Genomic DNA, 19,083 nt, shown 5'->3' with positions numbered 1-19,083 from the left:
TCTTGTTAAGCCTTGCATCATTAGAATTGATATTTGTTATGGCAGAAAAAGTAAAACTATTCTAAAATAGAGTAATAAAGTAATTAGCAATAAATGCTGATGTTCTAAAGAGAATAAATAGTACTATTGAAGGTTAACTATTATATAATTACTACATATAATATTAGTCATTGATATTATTCTGTGTTGTCCCAGTCTGACATCCATAAAAATATTTAACATAGATTGAAACTTTTTCTTCTATTCTGATAGGTATGATAAGCATGTGAATTCTTAAAAAATATGGTGGCACATTTTCCAAGCAGTACTGCAGGTTGAACAGTATGTCAGAGGCTATTTTTCAGCAAGCAGTGATTGCAGAAAATCAGTTCTTCTTCCCTGTACCATATTTAAGAGATGGTTAAACAGCATATAATTCCAAGCTACTTTCAGGTGATGATGACAGAGGAAAGGGGTCAGTGAACAGAAAGGGAAACACCACTTAGTGTGGTCTTACCCAGCGCTGCTGTTCCAAGTATTTTCACTGCAGATCGGCAGCTGCTGTTATGTGCTGGCAGTGAGGAGAACAGACTCTGGGGAGGGCAGAAAAATGGTTTCAGGGAAAGAATTGCAGAGGTAGCTGAGAAAAGTCCAGCTCCTATCTGAGCTGGAAATATTTGCAGTGCAGGATTAATAGAAGCTTCATTGTGTCAGGAAAACAGGATATGAGCAAGTAGTGAACCCAAGGCACTGTGCCATCTCTAAGAGGTTGCACAGTGGCCTCCTGCCTGCTGCAGAAGGGGTGATAGCCCCAGGAGCACCACAGTGCTTGCTCACGTGTCCAGCTCCCACTTGCTGCTCTGCTCAGAGTTTCCAAGGGGCTTGCCAGTACCAAAGATGCTGCTTCAGCTTTTTACTTACCTCAACTGAAGCCAAAAAGGAAAGAGATAATCACGTGGCTGAAAAGGATGTTAAAACTCTGTCATTTACTTTTTTATTTATCCCCCACAACTTATCTGCTTTCCCTATAATCTGTAAAACATTGAGGTCTTCAGCTAGAACTTACTGGAGTAAAGCGTAAGAGAAAACTAAATGGAAGCTCAATAGAGGCAAGAGGGGGACTGAGTTTTCTCCTACTAATTAACAGTGGGCCCTCACACTGTTTGATTTAACTAAGGGCTGTCTTATCACATGGTCTGTGGAAAAGTTTCCTGCCCCCAGCTTCCCTGCCTTACACAAAGATGTAAGATCTGATTTTTCACAGTGGTATCCCCAGGTTGGAGCATGCAGAGTAATCCCAATCCCTTCTGTTGAATGTATTCAGCTTCATATATCAGACAGACAGTAGAGCAGGTCTTAGAGTTCAGCTGTGTTCTTGATCAGGTAGCAGATCTTTGAGCCCAGGAATTGTTACCCAGTTCTCTCTGCCACAATAAATACTTGCTTCAGAGTGGACAGATGGAATTGGGGACCATCCAGTGCTCCTCTTCTAACCTCTGTACTCTGATCAGATTGATCTAGGAAAACTTGGTCACTTTAGTCTGAAGGATCCAAATGGTATATTTTGGCATTGTGTTACTCTTTCAAAAAAAGTGTATCTGTCTAAAACTGTTCGCTGGGTTGAACCAAACACTTGGTCAGGAACCCCTTTTTGAATTAATTAGGCATGTCTTGTGAGAGTGTTGCCATTCTTAAACCGCAAGCTGTCACATCTCCCAAGGTGGGATCACACTTTGGGATTCCAAGCTTTGGGCTTCAGCTCTGCTGTGCCAACTGAGGTTAGCTTTGCAGGCCTGCCTTTTATTTTGGACCTGTCACTTGGCTCCCTACAGAGATCATGATAATAACCAATCTTCTAAAAATAGGAGAAGTTTGTGGAGAGTGCAAGAATTTTAGAAAACAAAAGCGAGACCATAAAGCAATAAACAAACTTCTCCCATATGCAACCAACTGAGCATGTCTATTTACCCTCCATACAGGGAACTTTCATATTTTTAAGCTTCCTAAAACTTTTCCTTCCTTGCCTCTGCACAGAGGACCTTCAGTCTGGACAGCACAGTTTCTATTCTTAATTCACTAACTTTTCTCTCTTAACTTCATTCAGGGAAAAAATCTTTAAAAATGTCTCTGGTGTTTTTTTTTGTTTCTAGCCCTTTGATCTGCTGTCACCACTGGAGCAAAGTGGCTTTCATCTGGTTGGGGAGAGGAAATAGGTTTCATGAAGCTATTAGCTTTTCCATTGTCTTTTAAGTGTGTATAAGGTGTTTCTTTAATCCAAGCACAATTATGATTGCTTTTGTGCTTTGTTCCAGCAGTTCCCATTAAATTACGGTAGTTTAATTTGGCAGGAAAGTCTAATTTCTTATGAGAGAAACTTAAATCCACTGATCTGGTTACACACTGTATTTACTCCATTGATCTATAATTAATAGGCAATTCTTAGACTGTCACACAACAGCCTCACATATCTGTCTTTGTTGATACCCAAGCCTTCTTTTCTTTTAAATGTTGTAGGCAGGAAGGGTGAATATGAGGTTTTGGGGGTACCTATAAACAGTGCCTGTGGGTTAATTCAGTCATGTCATAGCTTGAGTTTTCACAAGGCTATTACATGAAATTGCACCATTGATTAATAAATTTCACTGGCACTTCTCATTATAAAAGATCCATTTGGTCACTCAAGCTGTAATTTCTTTTTTTGGATATCTGTCTACATGGAAAATTTCAGACAACTTTGGAGTTGTTTCAGAGAACAAGGCTAGGCCAAAGCACAGTCTTGTGTCCACATCAATAACAGCTCTAGAAACCATTTACCTGAAATACTTTAGATAGCTTATCTTGTGGAGGAGAGGCTTGAGACTGGGAGAAGGTAGAGGAGAAGAGAGAAGACCTGTGGTGGGGACATTTTGGGGTGTGCATCATCTTTGCACGATGGCATGATGATAGGCAGAAGATAAGAACTCCCTTTCCATAGCTGTGTCTGAAACACTGGTAATTTTTGAGTGGGGCACAGCACATTTAAGATGGAAAGACCCACATTTGCTGTCTCAGTTGTTCCAGCTGGGTTAGAGTCAACCACCAGTGACACTGAGGTGTTTCCCTTCTCAGCTGGCTCCCAAGGGAATGTTTCTACAAGCAGGGATTGATGCATGTGCCTAGGTCTCCCTTTAGTGGTGATGTGCAGCAACTCTAACTGCCTGGGATTGATCCTACCTGCAGGGATCACTTCTCAAGCAGAAGTAACAATGCTTTCACTGGTGGGCATGGCTTTGGTTGGACTCACACTTCCACAGTCAGCTAGCACACTTTAAAATGCTTCCTCTCTACTCAGCTTCAGGCTAACAATCCACCGATGAGAGGCAGGAGAACAACAGGGCACAAGGTTCTGGGCAGAGAAGTGCAGATGATCAATAGACTCTGGAGCAGTGGAAAGGTGTGCTGTCCTTCCATCAGTAGAAGAGTTTAGCAGGCATGAGGAAGAGACGTGGAGGAGCTTGGAGTTGTGAAAGAAACAAAGCTTCCAATGGCAAGGCAGAAGATAAGGAATGAAAAACAGAATTTCCTTAGTTCCTTTCCCTCCCTAAAAAAACTCAGGAGAAAAATTTATATAGTGACTGAGCCAAGTTGAAAGATTTAAATGTCAACACTTGGCATTAAATTTATGAAAGATTCAGTAGCTACTCATTACAGAACTGCTATGAGCCAAATTCTGAAAAGTCTTAAAATTTGGCTCTTTATTTTTATGGTGATGTTCAGCCCAGTCTCACCTGACTGTACCCATTCTTTGCTTTCTCACAGGATGGAGGCACAGCTCTCCTGGCTGCCTGTCAGTACGGGCATGCAAAAGTAGTGGAAACTCTGCTGAAGCACGGCGCCAACATTCACGATCAACTCTATGTGAGTTATTTGACACACACAATATTGACAATGGTGGTGGTGGAACAAATGTGCTGTTGCTTGGACAACAGCAGACACCCTGGCTCCAGCACAGACAGGCATTTGCCAAATGCTGCTGTTTTATAGTACTCTGTTCCTCTAAGATGTGGATTTTGTTAACTGTCTGCTTTTCATGATGCTGAGTGAAGTAGCACAAAAAGATTCTTTGGCTGCCTTTTGGTTGATGATCTGTATGGAGGTTATGTACCAAATCTGGAGGACTTTTGAAACCCATTAGCCTTGGATGAGAGAGCAATTTGTAGAAGAGTGAATAGCTCTAAAGCCACTGAAGTACATTAGTCTTCTGCCAGAAAGAATAGTAAAAATTAAAATCTTAAAATTACTTCAAAGCAGGTTTTTTTTAATATCAATTAAAATATGTTATTTGGTATTTATGAATCTCCAGTTTGCCAGTGTTTTGGGCAAAGGTTAAAATGGCTGAACTGATGTTGTTTAGTTGACTTTTCAGAAAGTTGGATTGAACCAATGAAGCTCTGGATTTAATTTACTCCAACAGAGACACAGATAAGTTGAGCTTTGTGGCATTCAACAGAAACGAGTAGCAGATTTTGCCTCTGCTTCCCACCACCCTTTCCTACCCCAAGGCACTCAAGACTGACAAAGAGGAAGTTGTTTCTCCAAGATATAGGAGTTTTTTTCAGTTGTTTCCATTGGCTTTGGATCTGCAGGGTGCTGTTGCACTCCCAGTTCCTACTGGCTTGCAGGGGAGCTGAGTGCTGGTGACTGCAGGAGTGGTCATAGTGGGATCCCCACCTCAGTGCTGCCTCACCCCTCATTTATAAAGAAGGTTGCTCCACCCTTGCTGTTGTACAAATAGGAATTGTCTTTCTGATCTGAGGGCAGTGATTCATCCCTCTGCAGGGTAATCCCAGGAGCTGCCACTCAGTTTAAAAATAGCTATGCTGCCACACCTGCAGACTCTTACCCAGAGGTCAAGGCAGTAAAATAACTTCCTTGTTGTGTCTCCTGGAAATGAGCAGTATTTACAACTGGATTTTAAAATGTACTTTTATTGCTCTCAGACATTGGGCAAAGGCAGTCAGAAACAGTTGTGCAATAAAATAAAAATAAGATCTCTTGAAAAAAAGTGTTGTCTAGCTCTTTTGAGGGCCAAGCTGCATTTGTCAAGTGGTACCTGGAGGGCAGTTTCACTGGCAGCCAGATGAGGGGGATTTTGAGCATTTAGATACTCCTCCCAAAACTATCAAAATCAATGTTTTAATCTTAAATTGACTCATATGAGGGGTCAGGAAAGCAAGAGACAAAAGAATACCCTAACTAAATAGCATTTCTTGCAGAAGTACGCTATGGCTTCAAAACAGCATTTTATTACAGCATCAATTCTAATCAAATAGGTATCAGTGAATGCAAGGTTCTTCATCTTGTTTGATCCTACAATAAAGGGCTCTTTTAATATCACACAATCTTGTTTACTTTCTAAATTGAAGTGTTCTCTGTCTCTGGAGGAAGCCTGCAAAGGCTCTGGTACCACTGGGTTTCTTCCTATACTCAACAACCAGAGAAAACAGCCCATCAGATATCCCAGGGACAGGCATTAATAGTGCCAGCAGACACCTCTGTTGTTTACCAGGACATTTGTCTTGAAATAAATGTCAAAAATCCTAAATTCAGTTCCTGGGGAACTATATTCAGGTCATGCTTCACCAAGCCTGTGCTGAGTTTTTAAGTTAGAGGAGTAGCTAAGCACACTTTGTCTGCCGACAACAGCATTTAGTCCCAACATGGTGATATGATAACAAGGTCAACAGCAGGCTTTCACTAAAATGCCCTGTATTTTGTGATAAGCACTTGCCTGAGTTGGCATGAGAGGTGTACTTGCACATCTGAGACGTAGTAAAGGGGTTAATTCCTGTCTCTATTTAAATGAAAAGATTTTCGCCTCCTGGGAAAACTTGTCCTAGCACATCCTGTGCTTAGTGCTGTGGATGTAGGATGGTAAACACCTGTCCCACTCTCAATACAGATTTCTACTTATAGTTGGTTATAATGCTGTTTGAAAATGTTCCATCAAAAACACTTAATGAAATATGGCTTTTAATTTTTTTTCCTGTGGAAGAGGTTCCTCTGAAGTAAAATTCCGAGAACATCTGCACATGAAAGACATATCAAAGAAAAATAAAAACCTTTTTTTTTCACAGTTTATTGTTTCACGAGCTTTTTGCAGGAAAATTCTGGTTTCTATTATGGCTACAAAATACTTTTAGATTACTATATAACAGGTGAAGTCTCTTATACAAGACATTCCAGAGAAGCATGGTGGTTTCTGGGGTGGCACAGTAGTATGGCAAAGGCCTTACTCCTTCAGCCTCAAGGGCAGACTTCAGTGCTGGGGTTTGCAGTTTTGCAAAGTACCTGACATGTTTCCACCATGTATCCATGTAGCAGAACACTCCTGCATGAACATAAAAAAGCTAAATAAACCTACACTGCTTTACAGGAACTAATTTCTAGTTATGTAGCTGAATGGCTCAATGAACTAGACTCTTAGTATTCCAGACACAGGATTTAATGCTGCATTTGATACATGATAGGAGCCAGTATTTGTGCATACTGAATGAAAATGTTGCCATGGTTTATTATGAACTAGACTTTGCATTTTGGTAATTATTTCTTGAGCATGGCTGTAGATCTGCTATTACAAAGCATAATGACTAAAGATGAGAACTTAATTCAGTTTGATGTGGTTTTGTGTGGAAAAATAGCATCACTTCAATGCAGTGTAAGACATATGTGTTTGTTCTTAGGATGGAGCTTCTGCAATTTTCCTGGCAGCACAAGGAGGATATCTGGATGTCATCCGATTGTTGCTCTCTTCAGGAGCAAAGGTTAACCAGCCACGACAGGTATGATCAACACTTCAGGGCAGAGCTGGGTTCTAATGTTATAGTTATGAAAATCAACACTGGAATTTTCTCCAGGCATTGGGTTCCTGTGGAGGTGTTTCATTGAAAGGAAATTTGTGGCTGTGCCAACATTCTGTGTTTTAGCTCAAATTGGTAACATGATTTTGAAGTCAGTATCTCAGTCATTTCTGAAAGAATTGAAACTTGAAAGCTCTGCTCCAGATGTACGCATTACACCCTACAAGCCACCATCCCTGGAGGTTTTTAAAAGACAGCGTAGACATGGCACTTGGCTCATGGTTTAGTGGTGGACTTGGTAGTGCTGGGTTAACAGTTGGACTCAGAGGTCTTTCACAGCCTAAATTATTCTATGATTCTAGAGCAGATCAAATCACTGACTGTTCCTTTAAATAGGTTTGAATCACATGCATGTTTGGGTCAGGCACCAAACTAAATCAAAATAAAACCCTCCAGCTGTATAGAATGTTGATGTAAGGGCCTTGCACTACCTCTTGCAACTACCAATCTGTTTGTGTTGTACCACATTACTTTTGAAGGTCTACACAGCCTACAACATCCCCAAGTTCTTTTGAAAGTTGTATGAAAAGCTTTTGAAAATCTGGGAGCTTTAGGAGGCAGTACTAAATTTTTGAAATCTCCAGACCTTCAGATGTGGCTTTGGTATCAAAGTTTACTTTAGACAAATGGGTTTAATTTTTAGTTTTATTTTTGCTTGTTTGTTTGTTTTACTTTGTGTCCTTCCTGTGCACTCTGAAATTCAAGCAGGAGTGTTGCCTTAATCTCTGGAAGTTCTTGATACATATGGAAAACTTTTCTCCCTGTTTCCAGCTAGTCACTCAAGTGGGCCTGGTGTTAGAAACACATACAACCAGTAACAGCTGTAAGTGTGAAATTAGATCTTCTGCAAGCAGTAGGGCTGCTGTTTGATCATTAAATGGAAAGGGTCAGCTAGATTTGATGGTTCAGAGATCCCTGCTAGGGTTAGGGGCTGGATCCACACTGCGTCACTGGATGCTGGAGTTAGGTAAAGGTACCAGAGGCTTTTTAGTTTTAAATGAACTGTGGGATAGGTAAGTGTATGTGGTGTACAGAGACATGTATGAAAGCTCTCTTGCTTTCCAAATAAAAGGGTTTCTTAATTGTTTAGCTGTTTCTTGACTCTAAAATCAGTGCCTAAACAGCCAGAGGTGGAGCTGCAGAGCTATCTTTACACCCAGCATGTAGAAAAGTCTGGTTAGAGATGGAGCTTCTCAGGACTCTCTGCCCGCTTTGAGAGACCCTTGCCTGTGGTCTGCTGAAATCCTGGAGGCAAGGTAGCTGTCCTGGGTCTTCACTGCACATTTGAAATTGATGGGATAAGGTCTTGTTCTTGTAGTTAGTCATGCATGTCAGCCAGGTGGCTGTGATCACTGACTGCAGCAAGTGAAAAAGCAGCAGGCAAGAGCAAATGAGTGCAAAAACTCTAATAACAGTGGACAACGTGGCATGAGACAAGCTCCGCCAGGTATTTTCAGTATTTCCTTTCATCTGCACCAAAAGCCTGACAAATCATAGCCTGGCAGCAGACACTGATCTATATGCTTCTGCTGCATGTGTAGGTCTGTGTACACTCCTAACTGTAGTGTAAGGAAAGAGGATTAGTATTTAAGTGTTTTAACTGAAACAGTTTTCCTACTCCCCCTAGCTCCTCATCTGAGTACCAGAGCTGTGCTGGCAGGTACCTCCTGGACTGATGCGTTAGCTGCTCCTAGGCTGCCTCCACACTGTCTCCCTAGAAAAGCTTAAGAAATGTTAAAAGATGTTAATTAAATCTAAAATTTCAACGTAGAAGGAGAGACCAAGGTATGCACTAATGCCTTTTGAGTAAGTCAAAATAGTTGGGGAGCTTTAGATCTGGCTGCACCCTGTTGCCATTAAAACTGCATTCTGCTATCTGTAATTATAATGCAGCTAATTCTTTCTGACACTATTTTTTTAGCTCTCTAATCCAATTTCTACAACACAATGTTTCACGAGGCATTTTTAAATCTTAGTTGAGGCAGAGACTTGTCTCTGTGTGAATGTTCCTCCTGGCTCCTCTGTTTCATCTTCAGCAGGACTGACCTTCTTTGCTTGAGGGTACCTCCGATCCCTGCTAAGATTATGCCTGGATAAGTGCATGGCATTTGTGTTTGGGCCCACTGTAATCTGAAACATTTCCTTAACAAATGGAACATTTTTACTGTTTAATTAGTCAAGTAATGGTTGGATGGACTTCAGTCTCTTTCTTACTAACAAATGGATTTGTACTTAGTTAGAAGGTGGTGTGCTGGTCATGAGGAATGTAGCTCTAGAAGGGGAAGTTTTGATGCCAGACAACTCTCATTTACAAGCTACATTGCTCTCACTGTGGTAGAAAACTTTTCCAGGCAACATTACCTCAAATGCAGGGCTGCAGAGTTCCAGGTGTGAGTTCATCTTCTCCTTCCTCGCGGTGTCCAAGTTTTCCTCTCTACCTTGGGCATTTGGTGGCGTTATCCACGAACCTGCACACATGCATCTGGTCCTGCTGCTGTAGTGGGTGCCAGTTCCCCCTCAGTCTGGTGTCCCACCTCCTGTCCCATCAAGGTACTGCTGACACCACAGAGCATTTTGGATGGTCCTGGCTGTCCATCTGCGAGTTCTTCAGCTCAGCTCTCACAAGAACAAATAGTGAAGCTTCCTGGAAAGTTTCCTCCCTGGCGATGTTCTTTCTCTTGGGTTGTAATTGCCTTCTGCTCTTGCCAATATTGAGGAGCTGGGTAGGAATTCTTTTGTCATCTTTTTGTCTAGACAGAGCTGGGGGCAATGTCTGAAGCCTGCTACAGGAGATGTTTCTATGCTTCTTCAACTTACAAAACAAAGCTGTAAGATTCTTTGCCAGTGCTGTTTTGGCAGTCTGTGTCCCAACAGGCTTTATTCTGGCTGGCTAAGCAGATTCAAAATAATCTGAAAATTAATGACTTTTTTCTTAGCACACGATACGCAATTACACATATATGTAAGCCAGTAAATCTATATAGGGTGCACTTCAGCAAGCAAGTAATTTGTTGTTGGCAAATTAGGTGTAGTAGTGCAAGTGGACTAATAGGCAGAGCAATGGAGGAGATGACATTGAGTAGCCTGAGAGTAGGGGTTGTCCGCCCCTGGAAATACCTACTGGAAATTTGAGGCATCTTTCACCCCCCACCCTAATCTGGCCTTTTCTAAAACTTCAAGCTATAAGCAAAAGTTGAGATTCAAAGCTGCAAGATGAAGTCATTAGTTAATGGGTTAATAACAAAGAGCATTAATAATTTCAGTCAGAGTCTATTTGGAATTTCTGGCTGCTGGATATCATAAAGTGTTGTCCATATATACTAGCTTGTAAACAAATGTGGAAAAAAAGAGCACTTTACAAACATATGGAGTATTTAAAATTATTCTAGTAATGTAGTGATCTGCAGTCTGATGGGTGGGCAGAGGGACAAGGAAAGGAGAGTAGATTTTGAACTGCATCTTTCCCTGCTCTCACTTTCTTTCTGGCTCATCTGCAAGCCCTAATATCTGTTTACACATTAATTCTTAGTAAAATGTAGTATCTGCTTTGTGTCATTCACCAACATGAAAATGGACAGAAAGCTCATCTACTCCATATAAATATTACAGATATTTGCATAAATCTCAGTGCTAGATGCTGTTTGCTTAAGAGAAAGAAGCTGACCATAGTCATTGTGAGCCCATCATTACCTTCACTATCTTTCTTCTCTTCAGGCTAAGTCCTTCAATACAGCCACTATTCCTCATAATGTACTTTTGTCTCTGTCCTATAGCTGAGGTGCTGAGGATAATGTCTGATAGCAGTGATATTACCCATTTGCATTTCCTTTAGCTCCTTTTCATATATACATGAAAATAGGGGTTGTTCCTACAAACTTCACTCCGAGTAAACAAAAGCTGCTTTGTTTCCTATGCTGAGCTTGTGTTTCCATTGCTTGTGTAAATACAAGTGTGGATTTGCACAGCATTGGCTCTTCGGGCAGATTAAATTGTGTAGACTGCTCTCAGATATTTTCCAAGTTTTAAAGGCTTTTTCAATGTGCCTATTGCTATTTTCTAGAGCCCTCTGGTGGGGGGAGATTAGAAAAATATGAAGTATCATTACTTGTAGGGAAAACACTAAAATAAATAAATTGAAGAGGGACAGTTTTTGCCATCAAACTAGCATCACACACTCTGTATACAAGACAGCCTTTGTTATTTTTGAATCACAAAGAACACTCATATTAACAGGATATATATATACCAGAGTGAGTTCAGTCACTAAGTTCAATGAGTTAATTTATAGAGAAATGTTACAAGGGTGGGCAAAGTTCATGTTCCCCACCATTAGAGAATACTGAAGATCTCAGGATGTGCATTTGTTCCTTCTCAGAATCAGAAAAAGGGAAACCCAGATTATTATATCAAAAGAAGAAATAACTTTTCTGTTTCTTTGAAAGAATTAATTCACTAGTCCATGGAAAGAAGAGAACGGATTCAACAATGGTTTTCTGGGTTGCATGAGCAAGTCATAGGAATCTTCAGCTGGGACTGGGAAGTGAGACTATTTTTTTTATTAAGTTGACAATATCTTATTTAATGTAAAAACTTGATTTCTCCTGAAACTTATCATTAAGGCTGTTTTTGAAGTCTCAGTTTAATTTGTCTTCCTCTTTCGAGCCAAGCCTTCAGGCTGCAGAGGGTGGTGAGGGGAACTGGCCTCACTTCCGTGTTAAAGTCCAATACAGGCAGTCTTTTTTAAAGGCTCATGGGAATAAGTTTGGCACCACATAACTGCTGGAGTCCTCCTGCAGTCTGGAGAATCAGGCCATTTAGAATCAAAAAGAGGAAAAGACACAAAACTAAATTCTACTTGCAGAGATTTGAGAAATACTTCTAGTGCTTCAACACACTTTTGCCTTTGGGAGGGAAATCCATCACAAAGTTTAGCTTACTCTGAATGTGCATTTTATTTTCTGAGATTTTGTGCTCAGATAATGATTGTGTAGGACAACTTTACCAAAGCAGATTGTTTCATGCTGGATTCCTTGATAATTGCCTTGTTTTCTAGTGGAGTTTTGAAGATAAAATTTGTGAAATTCTCTCCTTCATTCTAAGGCAGGATATTTTTATCAGATTCCCTGAGGATGGATAATGTAATTTAATATTGAAAGTTGGTGATCACCTTGCATTGCTCCCTAGCTTCTGTAAACAACTTTCACTCCCTGTGTGCAGGCACCCAGCTGCAGAATCTGCCTCTGCGTGCTGAGGTTTGGCTGTATCGTCTGTCCCATTTAATCACCTAGAGTTCAAACTACACAGGATACCTTTAGCCCCTATGTTTCAAACTTCCTGTGTATTTTAGGCATGGCTGGTGCCTTACTGGGCTTTAATTTCACAGAGCAGTGCACATTTCTGGCAAACAATGCAAGAGAAGGGGGCTCTACTCCACAAACTGAAGCAGTTCTAACTTGATACATCAACCTACCACTTGGGTTTGGACACAGTTTGCATTTGTCTCCCTGTAGGATTTGAAAGAGTAATTGAAGTACATCAATTCCAGTAGGCTTGAGCAGTAATATATCAGAGGGCACAGAACATTGAAGTGAAGCCATCAGCAGTCATATTTTGTTTGCAGGACGGAACTGCTCCCTTGTGGATTGCCTCGCAGATGGGTCACAGCGAAGTGGTGCGAGTGATGCTGCTCCGAGGAGCTGAGCGAGACGCTGCACGGGATGTGAGTAGCACTTCCTCCTGTGCTCTGTCTGTAACTTAATGCCTCATTTTGCAGGCTGTAAGTCTGCCTGGATGGAGGCTTGGTGCCTCCAGAGTCCGTCCTGTTTGTCAGGTTGCAAAGTCCCATCACGGGTTTCCTTTTTCCCTTTGTGTCTGGGACAGCTTCCTGGAGGGACCTTCTGGAATAAGGGAATGGAAATGTCCACATAGTTGAGAGACAAAGATGGTATATGGTGTCACTGGTTTCTTTTATCCTGAAGTTTTCACCCTCCAGAGGAACAATCCTCCAGGTACCCTAAAACCAGCAGCACATGCTGTGGAGCTGCTCCCTCAAAGGTGATGAGCAGAGGAGACTCTCCTCTCAGATGTGTGGAGAGAGCTGGTGTTTACCTCCAGCTTTTTCTTCCTCTCCAGCTTCCCGTGCAAGGGCAATGCAGGCAAGGCATTTATGACATTTCTCTTTTTCTAAAGGATGGTACAACTGCCTTACTGAAGGCTGCCATTAAAGGCTACAACAATGTGATAGAAGAGTTGCTGAAATTCTCTCCCACGCTTGGCCTGCTGAAGGTTAGTAGTGAAACACAGAGATTTTTTTTAGGCAGAACACAAGAACACAAAGGGTCTGATAAAAGACCTGGCATTTATGACTACTCTAGTAGAAGATGATAGGAATCATAAGAATCATCTTCATAGGAACAAAAATGAAATTATCTTTTTTAGCCTTAATGCCACTCAAATCTTTTTAAAGAAAATTGTGAATTTAATTATTGGAATGAGGAAGCACATTGTGTCATAGAAGAAATTCTGCTTTTTGTCACTCGATTCTATTTCTACTGTAAGCAGATTACTCTTGACTGTACAGTTTTAACATTATACACAGCCTTCTATTGCATTTAGTCAGCAAAATAGTGTCATAAAAGATGTGTTGTGAACAGATTCTCTACTTGATTTTGTTTTCCTCTAAATTCATAAAGTGACTTGAAAAATTTGGAAGCTGCTTTTTAATGGCTGGCCTAATTTTAATGTGTCCATAAATCACATACTTTGATAGCCTCTGTGCATGCAAATGATTGGCAAACTTAATATACTTGAAAATGTAGGTGCCATCAACTTAGTTATTAATTTTGAATATGAAATAGCTTCCACATATATTTGAACTGTCAGTTTGCAACCACAAACAAAAGGCCAGCTATAAAAACCCCTACCAATCAGCTGCCTGACACTGAGGCCATTAATCATCAGAGAGATGAGATAGAATGCACAGATGGCTTCCATTACTGCGTGTGCTTCTGTTTCACTTGCTAATGACTGATTTTGCCAGGCAGAAACAAGTGCTGTGTTCATCTCATCTCTGATCTATTGACAAGGGTGGTTATTAAAAGGAAATAACTGCTGTGGTAAAGTAAACTTGACTCTTATTTTTATTAAAGCACTGAAAATCACCTCCTCCACATCCCACTAGGCTGCCAGCACCCTAAATTAGACCCTGTACCTTTGATGACCTAATCTCTTCCATGCTACCTCTTTCTCCCTCTGTTCTTTATCTGGTCTGTTGTTTGTCTAGGTGTGTTCTTTGTGTTTCACTGCCTTTTGCTTTTCTTCTCATGCGTGGTACAAACACCTCCACTGGCATTTCCTAGAATGGGACCTCTGCTCTCCATGCAGCCGTCCTGAGTGGCAATGTGAGGACAGTGGCACTGCTCCTTGAGGCAGGAGCGGATCCATGCCTGAGGAACAAGGTGGGTGCTGTCATGCCATCCTCCCAGGCAAGGAGCTCAGTGGTAGAGCCATGTGTGCCATCGAGGTGGGGGCAGCCCATGTTTCTGTGTAAAATTCAGGGCATTGCTGATACAAAAAAAAATTCCCCAATTACACATATCTGTTAGTTTTTTGAATTAGTTTTGCATTCTTTTGATGGCAGCAATTTTTCTGAAGAAAACTTACCATGGTTTTATCCCATGAAGTGTTTTAACATTACATGTTTTACAATTTCTGTGAATATGTCTTCTTCTGACATGTTTCTGAACTATTTGCTGTTAGGGTTTGATATGGGTTTGTTAAGCTGTAAATGAATGTTTGGCACTGACTTCTGGTTTATGACTGGGTGAGTGAAAGTTTGTAAAGCAAGTAATCCAGCACATATCTTGTAAATATTTTGGTCATTTAATATATACTCTCTGGCTGTTAATTTCTGCATCATTCCACTTGATGGCAGCACAGTTAATGTCACTCACACAGTAGTCTCTGTTAATAGACATTTGGGGTTTATACTATAACCTGAAAATGTACAAGATTTTTCTGCTACTGATAATGATCTGCAGCAGCAGGTTGTGCAGTAGAAGAAAGAGTGTGGCTGAAACCTCTCCTACTGATTTCTTTTTCTTTTTCTTTTTTTTTTTTTAATTTTTGTACACATGCTATTTGGCATGAGAGAGTATATTTGCAGGACAGAATTACTGATTTTAAGAAGCAGCTTCATCATAAATACTTTATGTTACCAAAATTGTATTCAATAAATAATAAAAAACCAAACTAATGTTCTATTACCAACCCTACAGCATAACACTATTTCATATCAATTTAAGTCATCCCTTGGAGTTTTGTGGACATTAGTATATAAGGACCCGACTCATCTCCCCTGAAAGATCAGTACTTATGCTCTCCTTCTGTGGCAGGAAGAGGGACCCCAAAGGCATTTAGCGTGGACAGTCAGCACAAAATAAGCTGTCACTCAGACTACATTCTGGGATTGTTCTGAAGACTTAAGTAAGACTTGAACACTGAAAAATGGTTTCCTAAGATATCTCCAACAGTGGTGGAGACAACACTAGAAAAAACCCATGTCATTATAACGACCAGTACAATCTTCTGTAGAATATAATGCTTTCAACAACGATTGGGAAATACTCATTCATTTCTGCTAACCTCAAGGGTTTTTTGTTCCAGGCGAATGAATTGCCAGCAGAACTAACAAAAAATGAACGCATCCTCCGACTCCTCCGTGCAAAGGAAAAGCAAAGGAAAAGCTAATGCAGCCCTATGGAAGATGCAGTTTGACAGAGGTATGCCCTGACCACAAGTAGCATGACAGTAATCCTAGGTTGGAACAGTTTGCAGAACTGATTAGCCTGTCCAGTACACGCTCCCTGAATGCACCAGGCCCTTGCCACAGGGCGACCACGGGCTGGGGCCTCCGCCTGGCATCGCAGAATGCGGGACCGTGACGAGAGCAGGGGGTGGCCCAGGAGCTGTGTTTGCACTGCAGCCCTGCCTGTCCTCCAGGATCCCACAGATCCCAGCACTGACGTTTGCTCCCCATGCATCCTGGCACAGGCAAGCACCCCTGCTGCTTCAGACACACATCCCCACACTGTCACAGCCACACTTGTAACAGTGTGGGTAGGGAGCACTCGGCCCCTGTGCCAGAAGGATACCCGGACCTTGTTTGGATTTAGCTGGTCATGGAACAGCCCCATGATGCCCCTGCCCTCCCTTTCCTGACAGTGACCATTCCTCTCTGCCTCCAAGTGCCAGGTAAGACTAGAGGTGAGATGCCACCTGAGCCATCACAACAGCAAAAGTTCTCCTGTCAGCCCTGGGCTACTACATGAAGCTTTGTAAAAATGATCAAGAGTATTACAAATGATGCCAAAAGCTACCAACCAAACAAAAAGCAAGGGGATGTCCTCTCAGTTGCAGCAGCTTGATCTGCCAATCTGTCCAGCAACAGAAACATAGCGGAGCAGTTGATTTTGCCATGCCTACGCAGCTTATGGGGATCCTTCCCCAACCTTGTACACATTTTTGTGGGTAGAGGAGGACTGGTTGCTGAGCAAACCAACCATGCCCAAAAGGGCATTTTTCCACAGGTGCAAGTACATCAGAAACTCAGCTGTCAGGCACAACAAACCGCACAGATGCTACACAAGTGGTGTTTGTATGTTCTGCACCCAGATATGTGACACTATGGTTTTAGTACCCCCAGCTACTATGCAAAGCACTCATTCCCCAGTCTGTGGCAGGAGCTAAGGGAGAAGTGAACAGTGTACAGGTGTTTCAACAGTTGGTGAGAGTGTTACATGTAGCCATACTTGAACAGACCCACTAATTATTGCAGACATGGAAAATGAACTCTGAACAGCAGTTTTGGCCTTTGTTGTGGTTAAGACACCTAGACATGCAACTAATGCCTGTGAGGGGAAGGCAGTGCAAATTGCAGGTGGCTTGTGAGGAGTAATGTTTTAACCATATTGCTCTAAGACACCCTGTTAAAACCCAGTAATTTCTGCAGTATAAACAGTATATACCATGTCCTGTTAGCCACAAAAACACTGGAGATTAATTTACAGTGAACTGAGGTAAAAAGTTAGTACAGTGCATAAATCCAGGCACTTCACCTACTTTCAAACCCTGGCAAACTACTGAAGAATTGCTTTAAAAGTTGAAGACAAGGAAGATTGTAAGGGCACAAAATAATTCTTGTTTAAGAAATGTCTGCCTAGGATTCAACTGAACCGCTGCACTTTTGCTTTGGTGAGTTAAAAGGAAATCTGTAGGTGAGCCAACACAAATGAATGTAGTTTATGTATTGCAGATTAGCCATGTGAATTATCAAATTATAAAGTTATACTTTTTGTGAGTAAGTTAAGTAAGAAATCACCACTCTGGTGAAGAGAACAGTACCAGGTGTACCTTTTCTTGCATGCTGGAATTCCTATTCAATTTCTATTCTGCATTAAATAGGAAAGCTTTAAGTTTTCCAACAATGTAATAAGAAAAATTTATTTGTTTAGATAATTTATGCTGTTGTATTTTTAAATTAAAATAATGTTGTGCCTAACAGAAACTTGCAATGAACTGGTACAGAACCAAAGAATTATGCAAGATGCTTAGATGATGACTGTATCCAGGGTTAAGTTCTGCAAAAGACTAAAAAGTACTGAGCATGCAGAAATTTCAAGAGCCTTACTGGGATCTTAAATTGCACAGCATTGCAAGGGACTGTATTCTAAGTTCTTTAACAAACAGCCCTGGAGAGGACCGGTTTATTTGGAGCCTCCAGTGGGATGAAGATGAACATACTATTTTGGAGAACAGTAAAGTGACTCTGGGCAGCCTGGCCTCAGTATTGAACTTTCACCCTAAATTTTCTACAGAGCAACAACTGGAAACAACCACACTCGCAAGGTGAAAAGCCCTTTCATATTTGTAAAGGAGGTGAATAATCATTAGAAGGTCTTCAGTAACTATGCAATAAATAATATCAGACAGGCTGTAGTAATCACACAGTCCTCCTACAACATGTGGAAGCATCCATTGTTGGTGAAGGTCTCCTATTTTTTCCTGATAGCAGAGCATAGGAGAGAGGACAAGGCAAGCCAACAGTGGTCCTGCAAAAGCTGAAGTAAGGAAGCTGAGAAAACAAACACAGGTTTCCGGTACCTGCAGGTGGCTCTTCCTTTCTGCCAGGTGTATTTTCTTGGGACAGTTGTCCCAAAGGGAGCAGTTACTCAGCAAAGAGCTTCTTCAACTATGCTTACCCATGGGAAGATGCATGTCTGCTCCTCACCACTCAGAGTAGGACTTTCCAAGTCCTGTGTCCAGCTGCCTCTACAAATGGTCACTGCAGCTACGGATCTCTTGAAACATGTGAAGAACACCTGGGCCCCTGTGTGCCATACAGAGCATCTGCTGACCTTCTAAGATGCTGTTACCAGGTTGTTTTTTGGTTTGGGGTTTGAGTGGGGTTTTTTTGAGTAATCTTGTGCTATTATGGGCTTTTCTTATTTCTGAACAACATTTGAAATGTGGGGCTAGCACAGCTTAAAGGGAAAGATTTGTTGGTCTCTTCTTGCCCTTGTTAGTGCTGGCTGATATAACACACAGGCTGTCTGGGGGGATCCATCATGGAAAACTGGCACTGAAGTCTTTCTCTGCCTGATTCAGGCTGAAGTTGGATCTAGCTTCAGCAAAGACACTGTTCAACCAAAATGATACTTCTGGCATGGAAACCTTCTTTTTGGGAGTATTTGTTTCATCTTGGAGCCTTTGGAGAGAGGGGTGGTTTCAATCTGGGGCTCCCTGTAACCTAAAGGTGCTTAATCTGCCTGTATATGGGCTCTAAATTTGCAATACTGTTTATCACCATGCAATTAATGTTTGCACAAAGAAACCTTAATAATTATTAGTATTTATGTAGCTGCTGTTATCTTTAAAGTGTTCAGTAAATGCTGCTATGGTTTGTTGTATTAAAACAGAAGCCCACTTTCCCTTGGTGGCTGAAATGATTCACTAATACTGACAGTTCTTTGCATAGTTTTGGTGTCTCTTGTGTAAGGTTTTCCAAGTACTCTACAGACACTATTATCTTTGTAAGCTCCAAAATGCATCACTGAGGTAAGCAAGGAAGTAAGTTATTCTATTCACAGACCAGTGAAATACAGCAGCTCTTCATCAGTTCATGTCAACAGAAAAGAGTACATTTAGA

The 19,083-nt window shown here is 41.3% G+C and overlaps 2 protein-coding genes across 2 annotated transcripts in view; one reads left to right on the top strand and one right to left on the bottom strand.

Moving 5' to 3' along the window:
- Positions 1–18,778, top strand: part of ANKRD29 (ankyrin repeat domain 29) — a 30,139-nt gene extending 11,361 nt beyond the window's left edge. The window contains exons 5-10 of the mRNA XM_058832956.1: positions 3,778–3,876; positions 6,702–6,800; positions 12,499–12,597; positions 13,068–13,163; positions 14,237–14,335; positions 15,543–18,778. Of these exons, the coding sequence (XP_058688939.1) occupies positions 3,778–3,876; positions 6,702–6,800; positions 12,499–12,597; positions 13,068–13,163; positions 14,237–14,335; positions 15,543–15,626 (576 nt within the window). The 3' untranslated portion in view covers positions 15,627–18,778. The remainder of the gene's footprint in view (positions 1–3,777; positions 3,877–6,701; positions 6,801–12,498; positions 12,598–13,067; positions 13,164–14,236; positions 14,336–15,542) is intronic.
- The window catches only part of LOC131576349 (serine/arginine repetitive matrix protein 1-like), a 26,189-nt gene continuing 7,656 nt past the window's right edge, over positions 551–19,083 (bottom strand). Inside the window, exon 3 of the transcript XR_009276963.1 lies at positions 551–572. The gene's annotated coding sequence lies outside the window, so the exon portion shown is untranslated. The remainder of the gene's footprint in view (positions 573–19,083) is intronic.

The sequence above is a fragment of the Poecile atricapillus genome, chromosome 2, assembly GCF_030490865.1.
Source record: "Poecile atricapillus isolate bPoeAtr1 chromosome 2, bPoeAtr1.hap1, whole genome shotgun sequence".
Classification (NCBI taxonomy): Eukaryota; Metazoa; Chordata; class Aves; order Passeriformes; family Paridae; genus Poecile; species Poecile atricapillus.
The sequence above is the reverse complement of the archived record's forward strand: the minus strand, read 5'-3'. Positions and strand labels throughout refer to the sequence as shown.